The following is a 26,483-nucleotide window of genomic DNA, read 5'->3' as shown; positions in this document are numbered from 1 at the left end:
CCCTGTTCACCTGTTGGCTGAAGAAGACAGTTGGCACAAGGCCTAAGAGACTGAAGATATACGCCCACACACCTCAATCAAAACCAACCATAAGATATTTAGCTTTACAGGTTACTTGTGTTTATTGGACAATACCGGACATTGAGTTTATCTACTTGGTATATAAAATTTCAAATCACAGCAAGTCTAGAGAAGCCAAGGAAGTCTATATAGCTTTGATGTCTGACTGTCCATACTTCTCTTCAGTAGGCGATAGCAGTTTGCCTGAGGGATAGGCGTTGTTGTAGTTGTACTGTACTTGAAATTACTTCACATTTCTTTAATAGTATAGCCTGCCAGGGGAGGGACGGTGGGGGAGATCGGCTAATCGGCGCTAAACGCTTTCCAAGGACTCCTTCTGGCAGGAAGGTCGCTTGGCGGATCAACTACGGATTAGGGCTGTCACCGGATACCACATGTCAGAGCTCCTGCTACTCAGTGCCTCAGTATCGCGGCTGTCTGTTCCATTACAATCTGGTCGGCACCTGTACGACATCACTTTCCGACTTGTCACGGGCTGTCAGTGATGCTTAATCCATTCCGAGCTGTCAGGTGGCGGGCCGATAAACACATGACGACAACATTACAGAGGTGACAGAGAAAGAGGGAGAGAGAAAGACAGGCAGACAGAAAGACTGACTGACGGACAGACAGACAGACAGAGAGCGGGCGACAAAGAAAGACAGACAGACGGGCAGACTGACTGCATGACGGAGGGCTAAGATAGACAAAGGCAGGGATTCAGAGAGAGACAATATTAACAGAAGAGAGAGTGAGAGAGTAACGAAGAAAGAGAGAAAGATAGAGGGAGGGAGGGAGAGAGAGATTGAGGGAAGGTTTAGCCTTTAGTCGAGCACCAAGACTGGCATGCCGATATCATGTTTCTGTCGGGTTAAGCTTTATGTCAAGGTCTAGAACTGTAAAAGTTGGGATTACTGGCTATGTGGACCAGGTTTCCACTAAATATAGCGACAGATATTCGGGTGTAACGAATATGGCGGCCACACGTTGACAGCTGCATATGATAGGGCGTTCCCGTCCGAACGGGACATTTGTCAGACGGCTGGGGATAACCTCGATGAGTGATGGGGACGAGATCACGTCCGGTAGTGACACTCTCGTTCCCCGGAGGGACATGCATGCACAGGTATGGAATCTCCGAACTCATCCCTCTAAAACCCTTTTTTGTCTTGGACAATGAGCGATATTTAACATCGAGGTCGCCTTGCGTTTTCCAGTTCAAATGGAAGCGCCTCAAGCTTGGACATACCTGCCGAAAAGCGCCATCTACCAAAGTTCAACTTTCCTGCAGCTTTCCTTTTTAATAACAAGTCACCTAACGTTATAAACGTGTTCTTCCTTCAATACTCGCTTCAAATCATTCCAAGATTTCCTCGTTGTCACGTTAAATTGTAGTTTTTCATGCGCAGTGGTATGAATCATAGGCACCGCCCAAGCGATGTGTTTTCTATTACAAACATCACATTGCATGAGCGACTTCTGAGGAAGTGATGTAAGAACCGAGCGACGTTTGTTTCCGCTGGGAGCTGTATCTTTGAAGAAAATGGGGGCACATTTCCTTTGAACGTTCCTTTTATCTTCATGGTACGGTCGTCAGTGTTAGCGGGGTGCATGCACTGTTGGATTGGAGTTGTCATGCGAGCGGACAACACGTCTGTGCTGCGAAATGTCACAGACAACACTTGTAACGATCATCCGTGTATCACGTAGAAGCATATGCTTCGCTGTACCATACTGTTACTGTGTTGTTAGAGCAATCAGCCAAGTTTATATATATATTATACATATATTATATATATATATATACCCTATACCGACTTGGATGATAAGGTATTGGCAGGACTTATGACCACCTGACTTTTACATACGCTGTGTATCGTCCGATGTAAAAGTCCCTCTCAATGTGACAAAGCAGATAGAAGAGACCAAGACAGCTAAGGATATCTCAAGGGCGTGTGTAGTTCGTGTGTGTTTTCAACCTACACAGACGACTGACATGACAATATGATTTATGGATTATGCAATGTTTATGAATTCTCCAGTTGAATAAAACAAACGTTTGTTGGAAAACACACGTTGGAATATCATTTGTTTACATCACAGCGGAGTGATCCGTGTGGGTGGGTTAGGTCCTAACCTGTATTGACTTCTGATAAAGGGGAGCACCTTTCGGCAGGTGCAGCGGCTCCCCCTCACCTGCGGCGGCGGCCAACAAAGGAGTATGTAAACACAATCCACGGCACGGGCTCTGAGCACCGGCAAAACGCACGTCAAACAGCCAGCGGAGCCAGTCTGTATTTGTCCATCAGAAAGATCGGAAGCATTCCAAATCGCAAGACATATTTGCCTTCTTTCCTCTAATCGCAGATGAAAGCGCATTTTGTCTTTGAAAACTCAATTTTGAAGATGTAGGAAAATATATCCTGCCCGCTGACACTGTGTGCAAAGCTGGGCCGCTCGCGAATAATGCCCGTTGTGACCGCGCTAGGAAAACATATTAGTGGCTGCAAATTTGCTGACAGAAAAGTTGATTATAGCCGTTCAGATTTATTACAGTTGAAGCAAACGCAAAAAGTTCGATGGTGGGTAGGGCATAAATTGGGCTTGACGCATGATTCAATATCGGGCGTCCCATTTACGGTGTGGCAATATTCTTTGAGACGGCCATTTCTCCTTGCTTGGTGCTGCGGCTATACCTCATCTGGCCCTGTTTGTACGGTGAAGAATCGGAAGTATTGTAAATTGCAACACGGCGGCCCAGGCCGACAATGTAGTATCTTTCCCGATTATCTGGCCGAGTTTTCATCTTGCCGAACTGCGTTATTGATGTGACGCTGAGCAGAGGCCTCTCCCCACCCGAAACTTATCTGGAAGAGACCATTAGCTTGGTGATGAATTATGATTTTAAGCCATGATTTATGATTTCATATCTATAAATCAGACGGCGCGTCCACGCACTCGGTCCGCATCATCTGAAAGACAAATTCACGGGAGCCCGCTCCACCTGTTCTGTATCTGAGGTATCAACGAAAATCTATAGGTTCATTTTTCACCTGTCCCGCTTTATTGTACGGCCTCGCGCGGCGGGGAGGAAGCGTCGAGACCCCGAGCTTTCCGTCTGGGCATACTCCCGCTTCCCTGCAAACTTCCGGGCAGGCCTTGTGTGAGTATCCTGACCTTTTTATATAGCTGATGTAAGAAGAATTATGGCAAGTTTCGCCAGACCGTCGGAAAAAATTCTGACGGAACCATATGCCAAGATAAGCCCACCATATATCACTTGCCAAACGAGAAGGGCTTGGTGCAGAATCAATACGTAACATTTGCATTTGTCACTCGTCGAGCGTGGAAAAAGTTGAGAAGGCGAAACGATTACGGTGTTTTGTGGGCAGAACGTATCAAGTCCCGTCGTAATTTTACCGGCCTTGTCAATATTTGTCTGGGCTACCGACGCGGCGGTGGGCCGGGCGCTTCGGCCGCCTCGCTCCGGGAGGTAGCGGGAAGTTTGCTGACAACACGCTGATACTGACGTACATTGTGATGTATGGGTGTGCTCAGGGTCGCTTTGTTTGGACAGAGGTATCGTGTAATGCGCGGCTGGTAGCGTCGGGCCGTCGTCCCTTTGAGAGTGCCACCAGAAATACCATCCCCTCGCACCATCCCTCACTAAAAGTTGCCATTATCCACGGCGGATGTCTCCACTCCTTATGTGGCCAGCCCCACCTTTACAGCTTAAAAACCCGGCAGATGTCGACCCATTATGTCGTAAAATGTGATGCATTGCGTTATCTCGAAAGATTACACTCATCCAAGTGTAAGGAACTGGCCCTGGCCATCCCTCAAAAAACAACCTGTCGTGCCACCGCGCGTTTTTCTCGCTGGTTCTGTGAACTATTCGTGTCGAACCAAGTCAGCAATATGTCGCATCTGTTTTTCTGTGACAAAGAATGTGTCTGTTTAAAGTTGGACGGGAATGGCAGGGCGACCGCTGTTTGTACTGTCGTTTTTAACCGCCAATGATTTACGATGTCGCTATACATATGCATTGGCACATCAATCTTCGGTAAACCAATACACATGGGGGCCTGTAGGAGAAATGTGCTGGGTGAAAAATGGCGTCGTGACATCCGTGGCCTTTCTTCCTGTCCGCGGCTGACAATTCAGGTTATCGGTTCCATCGATACAGAACATATGGTACAAACGTTTAGAGACACTGCACTGCGCCTTTTTATTCCCATAGACAGAACGCACGGGGAAGGGAGCCCTAATACGCAGTTCATTCTTACGCGTGAGAGACCAGTTTTTATACCGGCAAGACCACAACTGTCCTTCGACTAAAAGGTCAAGCTCCGGTCACTAGGGGTCAACTGACCATGAGAAAAAATAAAGACTATTTACCTTCGATGGCTTTGTTGACCGACTGACTGCCAAGGATGTAAAACGTGCCTAAATATATGTCTGATACAGCTACATAATTGTGTGTGCTTTCTCCTGGTGAAATGCATTTACAGTACTGTGTCCTAGTCATTTTCTGTCTGCTTGGTTATATAGTCTAGCAGTCAGTGATTGTGAGTGATATTTCGTAAATTAGCACGTTTTGAATACTGCTTGTGAAGCAAGTTGCATTGTTGTCATTCGGCTTTCTCAGCAAGACCGACACAGATTGCAACTTACAGCTTATCCTTATAATGTCGTGATGTTTCTTGTCCCCAAATCCAATTCAAATTGTTTAGACCCTTATTAAAATGTGTTATCCACTATGTCTACGGAAGCCCAACTTTTCGTCCTGCCGCCTTCTACCGACGTCAGGTACCCATTTTTAGCGAGGGAAGCCGTGTATGGTGAATTCCCAAGGACTCGACATTGGTAGCTTGACAGGATTCGAACCCAGGCCCTGGGTTCTTCGGTAGTCTCTACCAGACTCCGAGTCGCTGGAAAAATCGTAGAAATGGTACAAATAGAGGAGTATGCCGGCCAGAGGAATATAGCCGCCTAGGCAACAGTAACGCGACAGTAACAGTAAATCCTAATCCTAGGATCGCGAGCTGTTCCCTGGTCGGTTATATTCCTCTCTATTTGTTCCATTTCTACGATTTTCCAGCGATCCGGAGTCTGGTAGAGACTAGGTTCTTGGCCAAACACCCTACAGTTGCGTCACAAATTAAACCCCTATTTGCCTACAAAACGTAACTTTAAACAGTTCTTTTAGAACACCACAAACGCCATTAGCCATCTCCATACTCCAGGTGAATAATGTTACCCCCCCCCCCCCCCCAAAAAAAATAATAATAAAATAAAACACTAAGATTGATTTCAGCCAGACGAACATTGGGTCGATAGTTCTTTGTTTGCTGACAGACCGACCACTAGTTGGCGTGCAAAGACAAACCACACGGCTAAGTTCTTTGATATGAGGCTGGAAAATGAAAAACGACGTCCTTCTGAAGCATGAGTGAGCTAAACGACAGGTGATTCGGCCGCGTGATAAGTAATAACAAATATGTGCCAACTCATCAGAACAACGGCCTGGCACGCAAGTCACCGACACGTCGATTCTTCTGAAGATTTGACCCGTGTATTTTTACTTTTCGAAAGTTTACGGCACATATGTCTTTGTGTTTGTCAATGGCATGCCAACAACTCTTTGTACGTTTACTTTTCAAACCTTATCGCTGTAAAAGTGACATACATCTATACTATTTCGCTTGGTCTAGGCAAGAAGGTTATAGGGAGTTTAGGGTGTACATGTACATGCAATGCTCATGTCGCCATTGTATTTTCGGGTGTCCTTTTGATTCCTTGAAGTTCAAAGGAGTGATAGTAGAGAGTAGAGTAGAGTAGAGTAGAGACATCATCAGTTTGTACTTGTTACTCCGTGGAACCGCCTCATCAACCGCACCGTGAACTCTATGATCTATGATCAGCTGACTGTGATGGTTGGTTTGTGAGGGTTGTCCAGAGCTTTCACTGTTTCAGGTGCAAAACTTTCTATAAAACTTGTAAAAACGGACGCAGAGAAGCATCAACTGGCCATGCTAGCCAGTACCTAATACTTGTGTTCTCGATTGCCACCTCCCTCTAAATGCCATTAGAAAATTCTCCAGGACCGGCTACACACCTGAGTGGCGCGATTTCCCACCCAGCTAGTAGTTTAGATCTGGAGACTATTCTGCTTCTCGGACCATGAATTCCTCTGTCCATTTCGATCAGCTCCCCATGACTACCCCCCGCATCACAGAAGGCTGTTTGCCGTGCAGATATCCCCATCCATCTCCCGCTGCATATGAGGAATGATGGATCCGGGATACGCGCTATCCCTTTGTTTCTCTGAAAACAATTGGGCATGACACTTGCGGTTGGATGGGGGCTCGCTTTATGAAGGCCAGCCTAAATTATTCATGTGATGCGGGGAGCCCGCTGATTTTCACTTTTGTTCCTCCATAAAAGAAGTCAGAAAACCTCATTTACTTTCGGTCTGTGGTGAATTAAACCCCAGTGAATATTCAGACGTGATTTAATTTCTCTTTCCTCTTGGAGTTCTTTTGAAGTTGACCTCCTCCTCTCCGGGGCAGAGACTTTGTTAACGGCGCTCTGACGCACTGTGACAGGTTTCAGGAAACTTCTCCCGAGATTGTGGGGAGGGGGGCTGTTTTTCAGAGAGTTTCTTGACTAAGATTAAGCGTTGTCAGCTGGACCAGCATCCCATCCCTCAACAGCTTGTCACGGGGATCACTTTGAAAGGATAGAAAATAGGAGAAGGGAAGATAAATCGCAAGCTTGTGTACAACCTGCGGATTGTTTACATCGTTCGGCATCATTTGGAAGCCCAAATCTGCGTGAAGAGCTACTTGGGGCGGATACAACGCGCTTCTGGACGTCTGGGCTATGACATACTGTACTCTTCTGAGTCTTCCCGACGGGAGTGCTTTGACCAGCCTCCATCGCACCAAATACTTTCAGGATTCTCTCCGTCCAAAAATACGCTCCTTGCGCACTTTCCCCAGCCATGGCTTCATAAACCAAGGGATGGACCAAGGACGTGATATTGTGTCTCTGGACATAATATTCACGAGAACGCCACAGGGAAGTGTCAAAGGGAAACTCCGACTAAAAAAGTGGCTCTAAGTTCTAACTTTGGTCGGACAGGGTTGAAACAAAAGGAAAAGCTATGGAGAAGGGGACTCTTCAAAAAGTTCCGTTTGTGTCTTAGTACCTTCTCCTATTATCATTGATATGTTTCATTGCGTATCTGGAAACTTAATTTTAAGACGTCGATATCCTTTTTGTTTCTGAAGATATTTCTCTCCCCTTCTCTCTCCCTTAAAAAAATATCCCAGCACAAAAAGGCTGTGTTTTTTTTTATCATTCAGATTAATCCTTCATTAAAAGTGTCCAAACTTCAAGTCCTTACCGCTCTCAGCTCAATCTCTCGGCGTTGCCCCACTGGGTAGACTTTACAGTTAACTGCTTTATTTTTCGTGAGATAAGATAATTTCATTTCAGTCCAATTTGTGGCCAATTTGCCCGGTGCCCTGCCTACAAAATTATGCTATAATTAATGAATATTGGGTCTTGTGGCGACGCTAACAACAGAACAAGCCTGTCTAGACATACAGAAAGATCGTGGAGTTAAAGGAACTGAGAAATGGAACCCTAATGAAGTGATTACAACTTAGAGGACATGACGTCATCAACATGGCGACCAATGTCACGATTCCTGGCTCAGAAGTTTTTCGTTGAGCGAAACTTTCGGCGACTGTCCCTTCGACCTACCTCTGCGCAAAATGTATGGGTCACCCCGTGTTCAATCATCAGAGACCGCAGCAATAGCCACATTTCCTCTCCAAAAGTATAGTAGTGGCTTTATTGCCCAACTCGTAAGCACAACATTTCTGCCTCACATTTGGCCGCTACCATACATCAGGTGGGGCCAGTTTCGCGGTTATGGTCGCCAGGGGAGTTTTTCCAACCCCATCACTGCGGCTCCCCACAGGCTCCTAAAGGGGTGGCAGGCTATCTGACGATCATACATTGCTAGATGATTGACAGCCAGAGCAGACGATGACATCATCAAAACTTGGTGCGGACACTTCGATAGTGTTGCTTGGGGAGTGGAGACACCGATGCTCTTGTCACAGACGTATCACTCCTTCATCATGGCCCTTTTTATTACATCTGTAAAATCACTATGGAACAAAAAGAGAGACTTGGGCAGACACCATCTTCTTCCTGACCTCATTGATACCTATGAAAATCTTGTTTGCGTCCCTTTTCAGTATTCGGCCAGTGAGTGGAAGTAAGCAAGGGGGATGTAACAGCAACCCATGTAATGTCTAAAAGTAACTCTGTGACTCTCTCAGTGAAATATTGTGAAGCTTCGACTAACTCGACTTGCAATTGGAATGTGTGCTTTATCGGATCAAATAGGTTTATATCTTTACCAAACCTCCTTCTTTTGACCTATTATCAACTGTATTTGTACTACTTTGTGAAAGACTTCTATCAACCTTTAAAACGACTTAAGTTTGTCCCATAATTGCGCTCACGTAAAGTCGCCTTCCGCGTTGAAAGTGCGGGCTATTTCCTCCCATTATAAAACCATTGGACTCTTGACGTTCCCGGGTTGGTGTCCTGTGGGGCTAGCCTGCCGACACCGGTCCGACTCCCCACGTTCCGCCAGTGCTAAGTGCTTTTTACGTTCGGTTCCATGTGTGTAACCCTGTTTTATTGCGGCGATATTTCTTACCCCGCCACGACATTTCTGGCCATTAATGGCTGACATTTTATTCCCCTCACCAGCGTGATTAAAAGGAAGGCTACAGAGGCGGCCATGTCGCGGACAGTGACGGATAACCCTGCTGAAGTTTCATTTTAACGTCCTTCGAGGCCGCGGAGTCAAAAGCCACTGTCACTTCCTGTACACAACCTGACTGTGACGGGGCTCCTGCCGTGCCGAGCCAGTGGGGGAAGCTAGGCAAGCATGTCAAGAGCTCTTAAATCAAAGATGTGGGTCTCTTACATGCTTGAAGATATAACTTGGCCCACATGCCATTGAAGTCGTGAACCCATAGCGCAGAAAATCATGTTTCCGAGATCGCCCGCCCTTGGGTTTGATGAAAATGGTTCGGCGAACTTTTAAGACCTTTTAAGAGCGGCCTTAGTGGCGCATTGATAGCCATGTGATCACGAGGAAAGTAATTTGTCCCGGGCTTGTAAAGGTGGCGCAGAAAATCCACAAATTAGAATGTCGGCAAGAGTGGTCAGCGGGGAGATGCGGAGATGGATGGATGGGCGAGCTCTGGCCGGGAGGGGGTGGCCTCAAAGGACAGCGCTCTTCAAACTCAGCACTTCGTTTAAAGACATGTTTTCTTCTATACGCATCCATCTTGGAAGTCAGTGGTAAAGACTAAGGTGCCGACTAAGGTACCACAGCAAGGGTTCATTCTGTCATTTGCGGCGGCTCTAGACGCTTCTGCGTCCAGGGTACGACCGTAAGAAGGCTTGATAAGGTGAGAGGATATGGGGAAAGGGCACCAAAGTCCCTAGGGTTCCTGTGTGATTACTTCGTCCTGCGCCTTCACGATATGAGATGATGTGAGCGAAATATCTGCTGACGATGAGATTTCTTTTTTACACCCGAACATTCCCAGAATTAACAGTACGCACTGACCTGCCGAGACATGAGATCATTTGGTCGGAAGAAAATCCAGTGCTGTTAGGGCAGATGGTTTGGCGTGATCAAGTTTCTTATTTTGTTTCTAGATAACGTCAAAAGTTATCAAGAACCGTTGTGAAATGACATTTGTGCGAACATTAAATACACATAGGTATAAAACATGCCCTTCTAACAACTATGTCACACTATGATATGTTAGTGAAAAGTCTATATACCTGAAACAGATTGTTCCAAAGGTCACGGTGAAACAAACTTCAGAATTAATTTACACTCTGATTCTATGAATCTTTCAATTCAGAAGTGTTCGCCTGTGATGTGGCTGTTTTTGAGAAGCAAAGATGCGAACAATAGACTGATATAAAAGAATATTCCGTTTGTCTGTGTGTGTGCGCGAGTGTGTGTGTGTTGACCTTGTCACATCACATAGTTACAGAAAATATGATGAAAGGAAATAGTCTTAAAAGTTGTTTCGTTTTCTACAAGTGGTCAAAGTAGCGACAATACTTTCCCTGAAAAGTGTGCTTTTGGGGCCAGGTTCAAGTTTGATCACCTACTGATGAGGTGATTGTCTATTTCTCCGGCGTGCAGAGCTTTTGTACCATAACGCAACAAAAGAATTTTCCAGTGTTTGATCTAGTTCTCATTCTAACTTTTTCTCATAATTTCTGTTGAACAAGGGCCTGGGTTTCAAGAGGTTAGCTGATTGTGTTTTACCAATAAACTTCTTGCTTTTACCGAAGTGGACACCACGGCTCGACGTACGCACACCCTTGGTGGTGGGTAGTGAAGAAAAGATCCCGTCTTCCTTTGTGGCAAATGCGCATGCCCAATCCCTATCAGCCGCTGCATTTACTACTTTGTCACTTGTACTTTTATAACTTCTCTGGTGATGTATCGCCGTGTCAAAATCCTGAGCGTGGCACTTACTCACACGAGTTCTGTCGATTCCCGTAGCAAGCTAGCGTCAGTCCCTGTGGACAGGGTATATCCTATCGCCATCTCTCCTGTCATATTTCAATCCCACCCCTTTCTGTCACCAACTTTTCTCTGGCGGTGTCAGGATAAGTTTCACCTTGGACCTCTCCCTCCCCTCCCAGCGACACCTCCTTCCCGCCCTCCCCACTGATGTACGGCCACTATCCCATCATTCATCACGGCTAAATCTCCAATAGATCGTCCGAAGACGGTTGCCAAACTTTCCCGGCGCTATCTATTTACCAGGGGCCTGAATTTTTAATGGCGGCCACTCAAACTATATCAAACTTACACTCCACTATCCCGCTTCCGCGAATTACCCTAATATATCATCGCGCGGGGGGAAATCGATGGATACCTGAGAGTGATAAATACGCGAAATATAAAATTCTGCGCAATTTCCGTCAGGGCTGGTGAACAGCGCCCCTGAGACCGGTTCCACAGCCTGGTTTTACATGGCTTCCACCTGGCAAATTCGATTTTGCCTCCGTCCTAAACAGGTGATGGGGGACTGATGGCATCCCACACGGAACAGGGCGATAAGTGGGATAAATCCCGCCGATGTCACGTTCGGGGTTAGCTGAGTTGGCGGCAGGGTCCAGTTTGGTGTGGCTTGGCGCGCTTTCCGAGTCATCGTAGTGCCATATTGTCACTTGCCGGAGTCATTGTAGCCTACTACAAGGTTCCTTGTACAGGCAAATGGTACTCTATGGCAGGAAAGCCTAACTCCTCTTGCATAATGTCATCCATTTTAGCCAATTTCTATTACTTTCCAGGAAGTTCTGGTGAGAGAGAGAGAGAGAGGCGATGTGGCGTCGGGTCTCGTAGTGCCAGACCCATCTGGGAACGGAGAAAATAGTAAAAAGTTGGCCTGAAAGATAGAATGATTTTCCAGGAAAGCACATTAGATTTCCATTGTAGGCAACTAGCAATATTTGACCAATGTCTAGCCTCCCTCGTAGTTTTCTAGCAGCACTATGCCTTTCTTTTTGCGAGGGCATTGATTGGCGACTTTCAACATGGGCTAAGGTTCTCTAGCCACAAGCGCGAAACTCGATCTCCCGGCATTAGAGAACATTAGCCCATGTTGAAAATCGCCAATCAGCGCTCCTGCAAAACAAGCTGGTGCTGCTAGAAGTCTGCGAAGGAGGCGAGACAATTTCTACTCCAAACCTGTGTTGAAAACAAGAGATGTGCACTCTATCACACCTGTACAACAATGATCGCCTCTACATAAGAAACACCTGCCCTGGCCAGGGTGACCACTTTTTGGTGGCCCTTTGGAATAGTGACCACCTGTTCATACAGACCAGATTTTCTTGGTCCCTGCTGTCGGCAGGTGTGGATACTTGTAGATGGTACACATTTCATTAAACAAGTTAGCAAAGATAGGTGGACAATGAGGCGAATTCAGGTCTTTAACAGCGTCGGTCAAAGATGTACCATTTGGCGTATGATACTGCACCGCTTGTTGTAGACTACAGTGAAGGAGAAGTAAACCATACTCTAAAACTTTCAAACTTCGCCATCATAGCCGACAATGACGTGCGTGGTGTTAGTCAGTAGAAAGGTGATGTTGAGGATTGTGAGGCAAAAAGATGCTGACGGGAAGCTGCGTTTCCAATAATGTTGATAAGCGGTAGTTCCCAGGTTTATTCTGTGACATGTACAGTACCGTCGGTACAGAAAGCCAGACTGTCTGTGCGGATAAAGTTCCGTCCGAGGGATGTAGACGAGTCTAATCCGCCAAGAGCCCCCATTTGTCGGATGCATTTGAGTTTAGGGGGTCTTAATTACATATTTGATCAACCGCGTCGTTCGCTTCTGGGCTCACTTACGGCTTGAAAAGAGTAATTAAAATCTCCGTCTCCGACTCCCAGAGCGCTCATTATCCACTTTTTCCACCCGACCTCAGCGGAATAAACCCTTTGAGCCGATCCCAAGCCCTCATTTTCCACTCCTTGGTTGTTCTTTTCTGAAATTCGCGGCTAACTCTTAATTTTCCTCCCCGCCAGCACGTCCCTCTTCACAGAGAAGTTTCCATCAGAACTGTTTCAACTTCAAACTTTGGAGGGGGAGAGAACACTTTCTGAATTTCTTCTTAAACATTTTCTGGCAAACATTTCCATATCATCAACTCTAATAACCCATTAGTTTCATTTTAGACATAAAAGAAGCACTGCAATGTAAAATGATGACTACAAATAATTTTAGGGTACAATTATATTTCACACTCATACTGGTAGATACAGATTCAATTCGAAATGTGTGTTTAGTATTTGCACAATCCGCCATTAAAAAGACTGCGTCGCCCCCCTCTGCATCTTGGTGGGTCCCGAATTGGTGTCATCAGGCCGTGATATCGGTCCCTCCTAAAATGAAGTTGCCACGCTCCCCTAGCCCGCAAAGGTCGCGCCTACAGAAATTAAGAATTGACAACGTGTCAGTTTGTCGGGTGATCTACGGGGCCTTGTAGCACATTTCAAATGGGTTTGTTTCACATGAGTCTACCCATCCCAGGTACAGGCCCAGCCAAAGTCGCCGAAAATTGAGATCATTAATTTTCTGGCTAAATTGAGGGGACGTCGCCCTCCGCCAACCCCTGCCCCACCCCAAACTCCCATTACAAACACGTTACAGTATTCCACCCGCGCTGACACCTAATCAATATGAATAACCGCAGCCAAATAATCATCATTGGACGGTGATACGTAACTTCAAACCTAATTTTCTTCGAATTAGCGGCTACAAGTGAAGTATCAGTTAATTTCTCTCATGCGTTTTTCATTCCGAAACGGTTCATTTTCCTGGGAAATTACTCCGTGATAGATGATTATATTAGGCAGGCGAGGACTTTTTTCGCCCCGGAAAGTTCAAATGAACTCATTAATCGTGTGAAACAAAGAGCGAACCGTCTGACTCGCAACTAATTTCCCGCCAAAATTACGACCTTTTGAAGGAGGATGGTTCTTTACACTCGGTAAGTAGATTTTAATTTACTAGCGAAAACCTCATATCGCTCCGGTTTGTCACGCGCGGGCTTAGGCTGGAGGTAATAAAAAAAAGGGACAAGGACAATTTCAAACGGAGACGTGTGCCCAAATGGTCGCTTAATTTACTACATTGTCCCGGCGACGGTGGTCTATCCGGTCTTGGGCTAGATAATCTCTGCCGATAGATGTGCCGCCAGGAAAATGTTACTTTTGATATATGAAGAATGAATATCTCATGCTAAGTGGCTTCTATCTTTCAATTGAGTACGAACTCTCGTCTTCTCCCTGTGGATATATCCATAACCCAGGCGAAATGACCCCTCCCCACCCCATAGCCGGACGGATAGCCCTACAGTACGACATGTCTACGCCTTCGGCTCCAAATACATCAAGCCATATCAATTATATATGAAGCTCTGTCACAAAGAGGCGAAGATATCGCGGTATAAATTATGAATGCCCCAGTACCGCCAAAGTCGTAACAAGAGATGGACCGACTTCCTTTTCGAGCGAGGGGAAAAAAGAGGAAACTGCTTGGATGTCGATTTCGCGGTGTATGGTCTCGATTACGTATTGTTGATTCCTCTAGTAGAGTCATAAATCAGGTTTATCAAACGATGTTGGGAGCTTCCTCGCTATTTTTCATCCTCCGGTTTCAAAGCTAGTGCCTGAACAGGATGGGCATTTTTCGTCTGGGAAAAAGAGAAATACGGCCGTACGGTAACTGGAAACATTACGATCACGCTGCGCTATCGACAAGGAACTGAGAAAATAGTCAGTCAGACAGCTATAACTATATATCTTCACATAATAAAAATTCCATTTTCTGATTTTATCATAACATCAGAGTATCTGAGTAATGCTTTTCCGACGGCTGGGCTGACTGCCTGTCGCTTGCGGCCAGTCTAATGTCTTTTATTTGGCCGACACTAAAGAGCCTCGGCCATTTCGGCAAATATCGCGGCCAATTATGGAAGTTTACTTTTCTGCCTCTGCTTCCGAATCTGCCATATTGGAAAATATTGCCAATCAAACACTAAACCGTTTCGGTGGGGGTTGTAGAGTGGTTGGGCGCCAGCAGGGTTCGAGAGGGAGTCTGTGGTGATTTATGCAAGCACTTTGCTCGTCTGCTCGCCGAAATTCGGCTCAAATGCTTTTGGCGATGAAAAATGGCAATTATGGAGAACTTTGGCGTATCTGCGGTCTGTGACGCCACGTGGATTACTTGTTTAATGTCATCCGCGCGTCGGCTTTTGGGGAGTAAATCGGCACAAGGGGACGTGTCACAACTTCGAAGTTGGTAAACGTGCGCACAACTTTACGACTCAATCAGTGATGGAGTCTTTTTGTTCCTCAAACATCGCACCAGACAGGCAGTGCTAAGAAGTGTTCTCCCCTCACTCTTCACATATGAGGCTGTGTGGAGTTTAGGAGGGAGTCAGTTAGAGCACACAGAGTGTGACATTTAGTTCCAAATTACCCCTCGCGCGGCGGCGGCTTGTGATGTATGCCCGCTCTAATGTCGCTGACATTTCAAGGATGCCTGCTTCCACCAAGCCACAGATGCGTAATCCTGCTTATTTTAATTGCAGTGATGTTTAATTTGGGCTGGCTAGTCTTTTAAAGATGAGAAATTAACCCGCCGGGCTATTGGGGATTTGCGGGGGATACAAGAGGAGTTACAGCTTGTTGGGGAAGCGATAAATCCGCCACGTGTGTTTTTCTCGCCTTTCGGCACACATTTTCTTCAAGGCTTTCCTCTCCTTTTTCCTTGCCCGTTGTCTGATAAATCCCACTGTCAAGCGCCAATCGCTTGCGATAATCGCTTGTCTGCCAGCGAGGGAAACATTGCCGCAGTCTTTGACACAACGCGAGGGGAAAGAGTTGGAAATCCCACAGGCTCCGATGGTGTCAGATCGGTCACATCAGCCCGGGCGAAAGTATGTGTTTTTAAGCCCGAACATTAATCACGGTAATCCACCCGAGGCAGTTTGTGTCCATTCGCCTTCGACAGTGCCAGATGAAAAGCTCGCCGTCATCCCTTGTTGAGCGCTGTTTCTCCACACTTGGTAGTGCCAGCCGTGGGGGCTGATCAGTGCTGCCGCGTTTGGGGAGGTCGACCGGAGGCGACGTGCCTGTACATACACACAAACACGCCAAGATACATAACATACAGTCTATTACACAGATAGACACATGCACACACACAAATATGATTATGCACTGAAACATACATACATACATACACAGGCACACACACACATATACAGACACACGAACACGCATACACAGACAGACACAAATTTTCTACATTTAATTGTAATAGCACAGCAGCATACTAGTAACAAGCAGCGATTGTGTTATTTTGATGTCTACAACAGTTTCTTTCCTTTTTCTTTCGGCTTCCTCTTACAGGAGACATTCAATTTTGTTCTTCAAAGTTTCTGGATTATTTGTGTGCTATTTATGTTTGCAATTCTTTCCCACTAATGTTTAAATATTTTTCTTTCCAAAAGAAATAAACACGTAATTATGGTAGATAAACAGCATTTGGCGCCACGTTTTATGAAAATCCGGATGAAAATTCCATTACACCATCCAAATTAGCATAATTAAGAACCAGTAACCGTATCGACGGCCATCAAGCATTTGTTGCTAAAACCAAGGACGTCATATAACGTCCTTGCTAAAACGAGGCATTTGCTGACCATGTTGTCCTTTAATGTTTGCATAAATTTTAGGTGCATAATTAGTATGATCATTAGATTGCAAAGATAGTTAATTGCTATATCATGCGACAGAAGAAAGACAATTAGTAACTCTCTTACTAGTACAAACCCGTGAGCACATGTGCTAAGTACATAAATGGACCACTATGTAGAATTAGGTCAATGTAGGCAGTAGATTTTCCTACCATTTCCTAACGTAGTAGGCTGAATCAACCTTGTAGTATTGCTTGCTGTAGCCTCACGAAGTTTTCCACGAAATCGTCTTCCGGGAGGGACGTAAAACGGGGGTCCCGTGCTCGAGGAGGTGCCTCGACCACGTTAAACAGCCTCATTACTCATACTGTGGGTACCTACTGGCTGGCAAAATACACCAGATTATTATTATTATTATAACAATATTGAGAGAGGGAAACTGCAACGCCATATTGTACCATACGAACATGCTTAAAGTCTGCTATCCTCCAAAATACACAAGAATCACCAAACTTTTATTCTTATCAATTTATAAACCCATTATCAGGCTAAGTAAAGGAATAAGGACAATGCCTGTTATAAGTAAGTGTTGCTAGCTTAGTGTTAGCTTTCCACATTTGTCAAATTATTTGATTTCTTGTCATTCTTTCACCAAACAAATAAGAACCGATGGCTTTAAATGCCAGGTCAAGTTTCAACGAAAGAAATAAGAAAGAAACCAATTTATGCAGTCAATCAAAATATCAGCGAACACTAATTTTTCCTCTAACTTAACAAAGCGTCCTTGGTCTGCGCCATTTTGCATTGTTCAAGACCAGCAAATTCGTTACACATGTTACTGTTGGTTAGCTCTACTTGTCGTCCGATCAAAAAGGCTGAAAAGAACATAGGATGAGAGAGTTATGTTTTTGTGTCTCACAAACATATCGTTATTGCACCGTGATTATTAATATATGCGCTGAAGGCTAGCTTGGTAGATGTAAATAAATTTAGTAGTTCACCCATTGACTACTAGTATTACAAGATAGGGAGTAGGAATAGGGCCTTTATAGTGACAATTAAATCTGTTCTGAATGAACTTTTAATATAGATAGATTATACCAGTGAAGACTGCTCTTCTTGCTGTACCCCATAGTTCGGCTACCCAACATGTTAACATGCGTATTCGTTTATGGATTTATTTGGACTTCCACGTGCAACCATGTGATCTATATCTTTGTTTTATGTTGTCTGATCCATACATCTTCCTTCGTGATCCCAGAAAGACCGATTTGAGTTCTTCGTGAATACATAAAGGATAACAAACAAACGAACGAACTGATTCAATTGTGTCAGCGTTCCAGCCATACTTAACGCAAGCACTCGAAGGAGATTTGGGTGGGAAAACATACTAACAGCAGGTATCCAACCTCAGACGGACAAGTGAAAAGGAACTTAAAGTGTGTATGTTTTATCCTGGATCAGCGAACTTTCTTTTTTTTCTGACACTTTGTATAAGTTTGGTCCCTGTGAACTAATCGTATTATTTAAACTCATTTTTACGTTTTACTCTAGTATCTGAAATATATCATCTCACAAAAAGTCTTCCAGAATTGCTTTTGTCCTTCCACTGTAAAAGCATGTTCCCATAGTCTTCCACACAACACAGTTTATATACAATGACAAATGCTACATGTCCTTGACATATTTTCCATAGATACAAGCAAGGAGGCTGAAAGAGGGATACAAGACTTTGCCATTTAGAGGTATACAGACCGCCCAACATTGCAGGAGGGGCCAGTTTACAGCCCGGACAGCAGAGTTTGTGTTACACTGAGAATAAACTTAGCCTAAAGTTCTAATTGATGAACTAGGAAATAGTGAGGGCAATGGGAAGTTGCTTTTACTTTCGAATTTCATTTATTTCGGGTTTCACATAAGGTAAACCTCAGACTCTCTTGTAGTCCCTGTTTTTAACATAGACGTCAATGTCACATAACTAGACTAGACTAGAACCCGATAATTTTCTCGTCGCTTGTATCCCCTCTGTAGCATTGTTCCAGATGAAAGTACAAACATGAGCTAAGAATTTTATGTCTGTAAAAGGGCATTAGATGACCATTACTGTGAGTATGCATTGTGAGAAAACCGTCTGCTTTATTTTCATAGAAATGGGTTCTTTTTCTGGAACTAACCTCGATTTGCAAACCATTTCTCTCCACTTAGAAGGTGTCCGGGCATGCATAGCTTCAAAGCGGCGGTATTTTCGACCTCTTTTGTCAAAGCAGAATGATAACTCTCTCATGGTAGCACAGGGTAGAAACCCCGTGGGGATTAAAGGTACCGAATTCTGAGGCAAGAAACTTGGTCCCATTTTCACTTGTCAGCGGCTTTGCTTTCCCCCTCAATACATACTGTCACTCCTACTGCGAATTGTGATTGTAATTATCGGGGGGAGACCTAGGGGGTAAAATGTGTATTCTTGAAGCAAATAGACTTCAGATGCGACTGCCGATACTTCATAGAGCGATTAAAGATCTGCGCCTTCAAAAAAAGTGCAGACCACAAAAATTTTATTAGACGTTCAAAACGCTGCTTTGCCTTGAAGTGTCAACACAAAGAGACATGATTTACTTTTAAGTCTTTAATGAAATTATATTTGCGTTTCTTTTGGTCCCTTTTACGGTTTAGATCCGGCCAACTTGGGGTGATGGACTGCGCTCAAACTGAAAAAAAAAGTAGCAACAAAGCGTACCCCGGAAAGTGTAATAAAGCATCTATTTTGCCCCTAACATCTGCTTGCTGTCAGCTTTATTATGATGGCACGAAATGAATAGCCCCTCAGATGGTTATTTGCTTATTTACTGTTGGACAAAAATGTCGAAAATGTTCCCTTATGACGTACATTGTCTCCCGGATCAACACCAACGCTGTGTTATGTCCAAACAAGGATGCAGCCTTTATGTGTCCGAACATGGAGGTCTTGACTTGGTCCTAAGAACGGACGGACGGTGCAGCCTGGTGCGTCCAATTTCCTGAGAACCACGAACAACAACAAAAATAAGTGGGCACTGTCGGTGTCTCAGTCACGACGCAGAGAAAAAAATCGCCGACAGAGAAGCTATAATCTCCGGATTTGGTCCAAAGTTGAGAGCCACATGACCAATTCGCACCCCCGTGGTGATTTACACACTATCACAAAGTTCATAATCAATCAGAGACCCATTTAAAGAGTGGCGATAATTTAGAGCGGTTATTAGTTTATGGTGGGAGAATTAGCCGAATGGTGTGGACTCCAGATGCGCAGTACACACCTTTCCGCAATAAACAAACTTCCCAGGCGCGGTTCTTGTGACAGGGCACCGTCCCCTTTCATCGCAAATTGACGGCTTGGGCCTGCTTTTTCTCCGTCTGAGCCTAGCGCGCAATCCCGCCGGCCGAGCACAAACAGAACAACTAGTTGGATGTACAGACCTCGCAAGCTGTCAACAGCGTTTAATATTGAGCCAGCCAAGTACTGACAGGCCCGGGGAACTTATCAAAGGCGGTTCGCTAAAAAGTTCGGGTTCTTGGGTGGTCTGGGGCTAGTTGGTGTTCGCTTGCGCCGCTCTCCCAACACGCTGTGACACACAGTCCCCGTTAAAAAAGCTACCGGGCAAGATTTCTGTAAACAGAGGGGTTTGAGAAGTTTTGCTCCGTGTCAAACCGGGGCCAGCCTTATGTTACTTCTCTTTAGGAAAATTGATTGCTCTAAAATACCAAATGATACCCAGCGGTAATACACGATACGGGGGTAATGTCCATAATGTCCCACGCCCCATCCATCAAACCGAGAAAAAAGGGATGCCGCCTTCCCTAGTAATCCATCAAGTTACGGGTTGGTAAGGGTTACACGCTGGAATTCGCCAAAATCACTCCTTCCTGAAACCAGAGAAATACGGCCTGGGCCAACCATTTTAACCCAATTTTTATCGCGAGCTTCATCAGGGAAGTTTGTAGAATCAAAACCGCCGATAAAGGAAAGTGGTTAATCCAGACGACGAAGTTGCCAACCTCTCAGAGGGAGGTTTCCCGCCCATTCGGTGCAAACGATAAGGCGGCTTGCCCTCCCCCTTTGTTTGGTGCATGGCCAGGTCAGTCGGGCGTTGTGGGGAGAACAAGAGCTTCTGGTCAAGCAGTTTGTTATGACTCGACTAGGTTTTTGACAGTTGCTTATGGTTCAACAGTCCTTCGCAGATGTTTCTTTTGGGGGAGAGAAGAAATGAAGTGTTTGGTGTGTGAACAACTGGCGTCACAATAGGCCGGTCTGTCAAGACCAAATGTGCCCTGTCGAGGGCCTGTCGTTCTGGAGCCGTCGTCGCTTCGGTGTGTGTTACTGTCTTGTTGCGGGTTTCTAGCGCTCACTCAGTGCCTTTCAATCAACGTGTTGTCCTCTTCTTGTGTTTGCGTGTTTCGCGGCACCGTAAACTTTAAGGAAACACACGTTCTCGGCTAAATATAGGGCTGGCCATAAAAGGAGAGGACGCTGAGCAGCTCGGTCCCTTTTCCCCCTCGCCTACTGCGAGTTCTTCTGCCCGCCCGGGGAACACGTTTTCAACTGGCTTCTCACGCACGTCCGGTGTAAAAAGGGCACCATATATCATCGTGGTTGGGAGATGGCAAGCGCCCGCGATAGTTTAGCCATGCATGGCTGTCCAGAAATTGGCACCCGTCACAGGGCGTATGATTAAAGAGCAAGATCTTTGTGCGGAGGCACCGGTAATCGTGCGTATCTGACTGGCCTGACAGGCCCGGAGCAGCCTTTATGAAAACCACATGTACCCGCCAATGCCCCCAGGGCCAGCCTGGCTGTCGTAAGTTGTTACTACAGAGGCCAAAAAGCCGCCTTGAATAGGTTCAGCAAACTTGCCCGCCGCGCTCCTAGCCTTCCCGAAGCCCTAACTTGCTGCCATTCACACATTTGGTGTGATTCTGGTTACCCCGTGTGCGTCCTTTGTCGTCCGGCCTGTTATTGTTCCAAATATAAACGTGTCAGTAGGATTACCGAATGATGGAGAGTGATAAATGGGGTGGGCGGTCTATGATAATAATCATTTTGTTTGATCTGACACTTTTGATAGGCGTTGATTTACTTTAAAACTGATAGGCTTTTAATTGAGCGCCTAAGGAGCGGCGACTTCAAACAAGTCGAGGACGTAAGCTGTCTCTTTTGGCGGGGCAACAAAACAATTTCCCGTCGAACTGCAATATTTCACAGACAGAGCGTAATTGTTATTTTTCACACCGTCCACACAGTCTGTTAGGATAATGTGCACCCTGTAACAGCCAGAAATTTTAATCACAACTGCTCGTTTTGTTCGCTTTGGCTTCTGCGAGTCGGGCCCATTCATCAACCTACCGTATAAAAGAGCACTAGCGGTGTTAATGGGGTTGTGTTCAAAGCAAAGCGCTGAAAGGTTTGTGTTCCATGCGGGCCCTTGCGCCTGCACCCGCGCCGAGGGTTTGTGCCCGGTTCGGCGGTCACGATACACAAACACAGCCGACAAACTACGCTTCCCGGCTGCGTCAATCCTCGCGGACTAGCCCGTTCAGTGCCAAAACTTTTCGGAAATGTCGTACTGTTATCCATTTCTGTGGGTCTGTACCTCTTTAGCGTGTGTCCGCTGCCTGTCGGGTATGAGAGGGTCTCCAGTGGCGTCCCGAGGCGGCTGTCTAGGATTCTTGGGGAGAAGGGCGGCGCAGCACCGCTGGTGGTGCCCGGGCGCCCTCCCCCTCGCACCCGGGTGAGCTTTTGCTTGCACACTGGGCCATTGTTCGCTCCTCTCCGGGAGCTGTCAGTCCTGCTCGCGGTGACTACTGACCTTCTGATACCCACCCATGTGTGGGCCCCGGCAAGGGCCGGAAACAATGTAAAGAATTGATTATCTGTAATTTTTGGACAATTTTTCTTGTCAAACAAAAACGCGAACAAGCAACAAAACCCCTCGAGGTGGGCTCTCCAGCTGAAACTAATACCCCTGATCCGTACCGCTGTCAAAAACACACAGCTTTTCCACCAAAACCTCCTCGACAGCCGAAACGAGGCGCCCCGAAAATATAAAGTTTATATTTCAACTCTTATCAGCGCTAGGAATCAGAAAGATAACAAGGCATGCGGCGTTTATAGTCGTTGATATCCATCTTTACGGGGTCCCCTTTGAAGTCGCCGCCCATTTGTCCGATCTGTCAACATGAACTTGTCAAGGCTTTCAACACGTCAATCTCAATCTGTTTTTAAACACCCCTACTTGTGGAAGATTGATTGATTGATAAGAGATAAAGATCTCAATAATATGTCAACCGTTTGTAGTTTGCCGACTATTCATACAATACCACCAGTGGCCAGACGACATGCCTTTTTTCACACAAAACATTTTTAACCTTTGGAAACGTGTTTGTCGAGGGCCGAAGCGATGATGAAAGGGGCACAAATTGCCGCCTACTTACAGTGTTTCGGCGTTCTTTGTTCGCCGCCAAACGGGTTTATTTCCAACGATTTATATCACCAATTCAATGACGCTTTTCAAAGCCTTTCTTTTTTTCAAATCACACCGGACCATGTAATCAACAACAAAAGGTGACATGAATCAGCCAGGATTGACAGCCTTGACAGGAGATTGATTGATGGGGGTCTGGATATCGACGGATGGCGACATGCCAGGTGATTAAAATGTCAAGATCTGATTCGTCAATCACGGTCACATGGGGCCGGCTCATATTTCCCTGATTAGCCCCATCCCTGACTTGTGACGTAAGGATCTGACCACCAACCAATCGGAGCTGCTTTTGTAGCCCATTGAGCGATTTGATTGGAAGGCGGCAAAGTCGTTTAATCTTTGGGTAATTCACTGTTTGACTGAAGTGTTGTCGGCAAATTCGTGTTTTTGTGTGTTGTCTAGCAGGGCGGCATGCTTCACAGAACGTTGGGCCCGAGCAGCGCATTCTTGACGAAGGGCCGATGGTGTTAGGTCATGAACAGCGTTTCTCCTGATCAACCACCGCAGATTCACATCGAGAGACCGCCGACAGACCCCGAGAGGCAAGCCAAGCGACTTCCCATCCGTATTATCAGGATGTTGAGTGCCCGCAGCCAGCATATGCTTCGCACGGAGTACTTGCAGCCGCTCCAACCGACCACGGTAGGTCGATACGCTACGGTCTCACCCCGTCCCCGATTCCCCGTGATTAATTACCGGGCGGTGGGAGCGTACACATTTGGGACAGTGCGTGTCCGTCTTCCGCTCACGGCACGTCCCGGGCCCGGTACCCGTGCCCCGAACAAATTCCTCGCCTAGTACGCACTTGGGATCTTTAGAGGGACCCCAAAAGTATTTTTTGTCTGGCTTCGTGAAACCTAGCGTTATCTGACTGATGTGTATCTGATCAGTGCTTATTCTTGACAGACTTGAAATCCTCTCCTACCGGTCTTAGATGTATATATTTACAGTTATCCGCCTGATGTTCTACTAAATTCTGCCCAAGCGAAACCTGGGCCTAAACTGTGCATGCATTTCCCACGGCACCCATGCTTCATGTTGAGAATGACCATCACATCTGTTGGAATGAGTCATAGGAAATTTCCGCCCAATGTTTCCCCTTTCAGGCACACACAATGTTTGTGTATGTGTATTTTATCCCAGCCACGATTTCCTTAATTCCTCAGAAGATTTCCCCATTTCCTGACGAACTGAAAACGCGGCTGTGTGCCCGATTCTGCATGTGTAGATACAGAGAACAGCACGACCAGTGTGTGGGTAGTAACCCGGGTTTAATTTATGACCGAATTGATGAGAGGGTTACACAAACATTCGTCATTTTGTGTCTACTGCATTTCTCATTTCTTGGTAATAAAGGTTCCTTGATGAGCTGTGATGTATGTAGTTGTTGTTGCTAGTGCGGCATGATAGATTCTGACTCTTGTCTTCCGTTTGTCTCACAGCTGGACGCTAAGAAGAGCCCCCTCGCTCTCCTCGCCCAAACATGCAGCAGTATTGGCAAAGACACTGAGCTCCCGTCCAAACAAGCTTCGTCTTCTATCGAGAAGGACCAGCGTACCTCATCCGCTTCTCCGTCGAAATCTTCTGTCGTGGACGGGGATAAGTCCTCTTTCAAACCGTACAAGAAGGAGGAGAAGACCGAGGGAGAGTCTTCCAGCAAGTCGGGTTTCCACACCCCAAACAGCGCAGCGGGTAGCACGGCTGGAGACAAAACACCAGCCGGGTCCGAACACGAGTCGGAGAGGAAGACAGAGAACACTTCAACGTCCACGGTTACGTCAAGTTCAACGTCGAGTGTCGGCGTCAGTCACAGTCGAATCAACGTGAGTTGTGGGGGCATGTTCGTGGAGGTCAACCACCACGAGACCAACTCAGGCGGAAACTCGACCGAGAAGAGCAGCCTGAGTGTCCAGCCGAGTCATCTGTCGCCCAGCTCGCCAAAACCGGGACATTCGTCGATCGCACCCCACCTTCCGGGCGCACTTCCCTGCGGAGCCGGGTGCGCCTGTGGTTCGGGATCGTCTCTCCTCGACCCGTCCAAGGGAGCCATGACAGCGCAGCTACCGAGCACCTTGCCACCCAGCATGGCCGCGGGGAAGCTGGATGCCAGTCCGCTGGCCGGGGGCACCGCTCCCAACCCCTACGCCTATGTGAAAACGTCCACGGGTGCGACGGCTCTCATGCCTATCTGTAGGGACCCCTACTGTACGAACTGTCAGGGCGCACAGTTTGCGGCAGCCGGGTGCAAACAATGTACCCACGACACTCCCTACCCCTCTCCCTTCCCCTACCTACCCCTCGGGCACCCAGGACTATACTCCGCGTCAACTAGCATGGCTGGTGCCCCGGGTCTCGGGACGCCCCTGTACTCACCCTACAGCACCATGCTGCCCCACGTCTGCAACTGGGTCTCGGGGACCAGCAGCTGCGGGAAGCGCTTTGCCACCTCGGAGGAACTTTTGCAACATTTGAGAACGCACACCATGTCGGGGTCTCAGGCCGGCTCCCTGTTCACCCCCTCCCTCACCAGTTCTGCCCTGAACGGGTGCCATCTTCACTACCCCTCGGCCGCCAGCGCGGCAGGACTACTTCGCCCGGGGTACCCTACGTCTCCTGTAAACGGACTTCATAGTTACAGGTACCACCCATACAAGCCACCCATGCCGACAGGGGCCCCGCCATCGCTTGCCATGCCTTCCCTCCAACTCCATGCACCCACCCCGGGCGCGTTCTACTCACCCTACGGGCTATACGCGGCAAGACTCGGTGCCCCGACAGTGGGATATCCTTGACCAAACCGACCGGAGACGAACATATGAACTATATGAATTATGAAAGACATTGATGAGTAGAGTATATTGATGTATAAAGTTTCTGTACAGTGATTTAAAAAGAGAGAAATGCTTTATTTGCCCAAAAGACTCTGCCCCAAGTTGTGACAGAACACAGAACAGCTTTCTTTGTTGAACCAAGCCCTGTCAAGATAAACATGCTTTAGTCTTTATGCGCTACTTGTTAAGCTGCACTTTGTTCACAAGTACAGTTTTTACAACCAGATCCTGTATTCTGATTCCTTTTTATCTCAACTTGTAAATATTTGTTGCTAGAATTGCGTTTGCTGTCTCCAGCTTTGTGTTTCTTTGTGAGTTGTGTATTTAAAAAGGTTGATTCGAACACACTTGTGAGTTATGCTATGAAGGCGTTTGTATTTTTGTACTGTTTCAAAGAGCTTGGTAAGAGATGCTGAGTAAATATGCTACTGGTTGGGTAGTGGCTTATGTAATATGGAGCAGTGTGAATCATTGCGGTTGGTCGCATTAAATATTTCGCTGAATCTGAACCTGTTTGTGGCTGAGTCTGTGTTCTTGAAGTAAGTTGTCAACTATTTAATTTCAAGCTTGTTAGTGCGGGAGAGGAAATAGTCTCAGTTTCATTCACAAAATAATGTCTGCCCTGTTAACAAGCACGGCCCGGGACGGAGTGACAGAAACAGATGAGTAAGAAAGGGCAGGGCTGACATGTTTCAGGGGAAATTTATGACCAAGAGATGATTAATGAGGCC

The 26,483-nt window shown here is 46.4% G+C and overlaps 1 protein-coding gene across 1 annotated transcript; it reads left to right on the top strand.

The window, feature by feature from the left end:
- The first annotated feature begins 23,323 nt into the window (after positions 1–23,323).
- On the top strand, positions 23,324–26,261 carry LOC118411365 (zinc finger protein 503-like). The gene is made up of 2 exons (XM_035813606.1): positions 23,324–23,563; positions 24,364–26,261. The coding sequence occupies exons 1-2, from the start codon at positions 23,396–23,398 to the stop codon at positions 25,711–25,713; spliced, it is 1,518 nt and encodes a 505-aa protein (XP_035669499.1). The 5' UTR covers positions 23,324–23,395; the 3' UTR covers positions 25,714–26,261.
- Positions 26,262–26,483: the final 222 nt, after the last annotated feature.

The sequence above is a fragment of the Branchiostoma floridae genome, chromosome 3 (genome assembly GCF_000003815.2).
Source record: "Branchiostoma floridae strain S238N-H82 chromosome 3, Bfl_VNyyK, whole genome shotgun sequence".
Classification (NCBI taxonomy): Eukaryota; Metazoa; Chordata; class Leptocardii; order Amphioxiformes; family Branchiostomatidae; genus Branchiostoma; species Branchiostoma floridae.
This window is presented reverse-complemented; position numbering and strand designations above follow the sequence as displayed.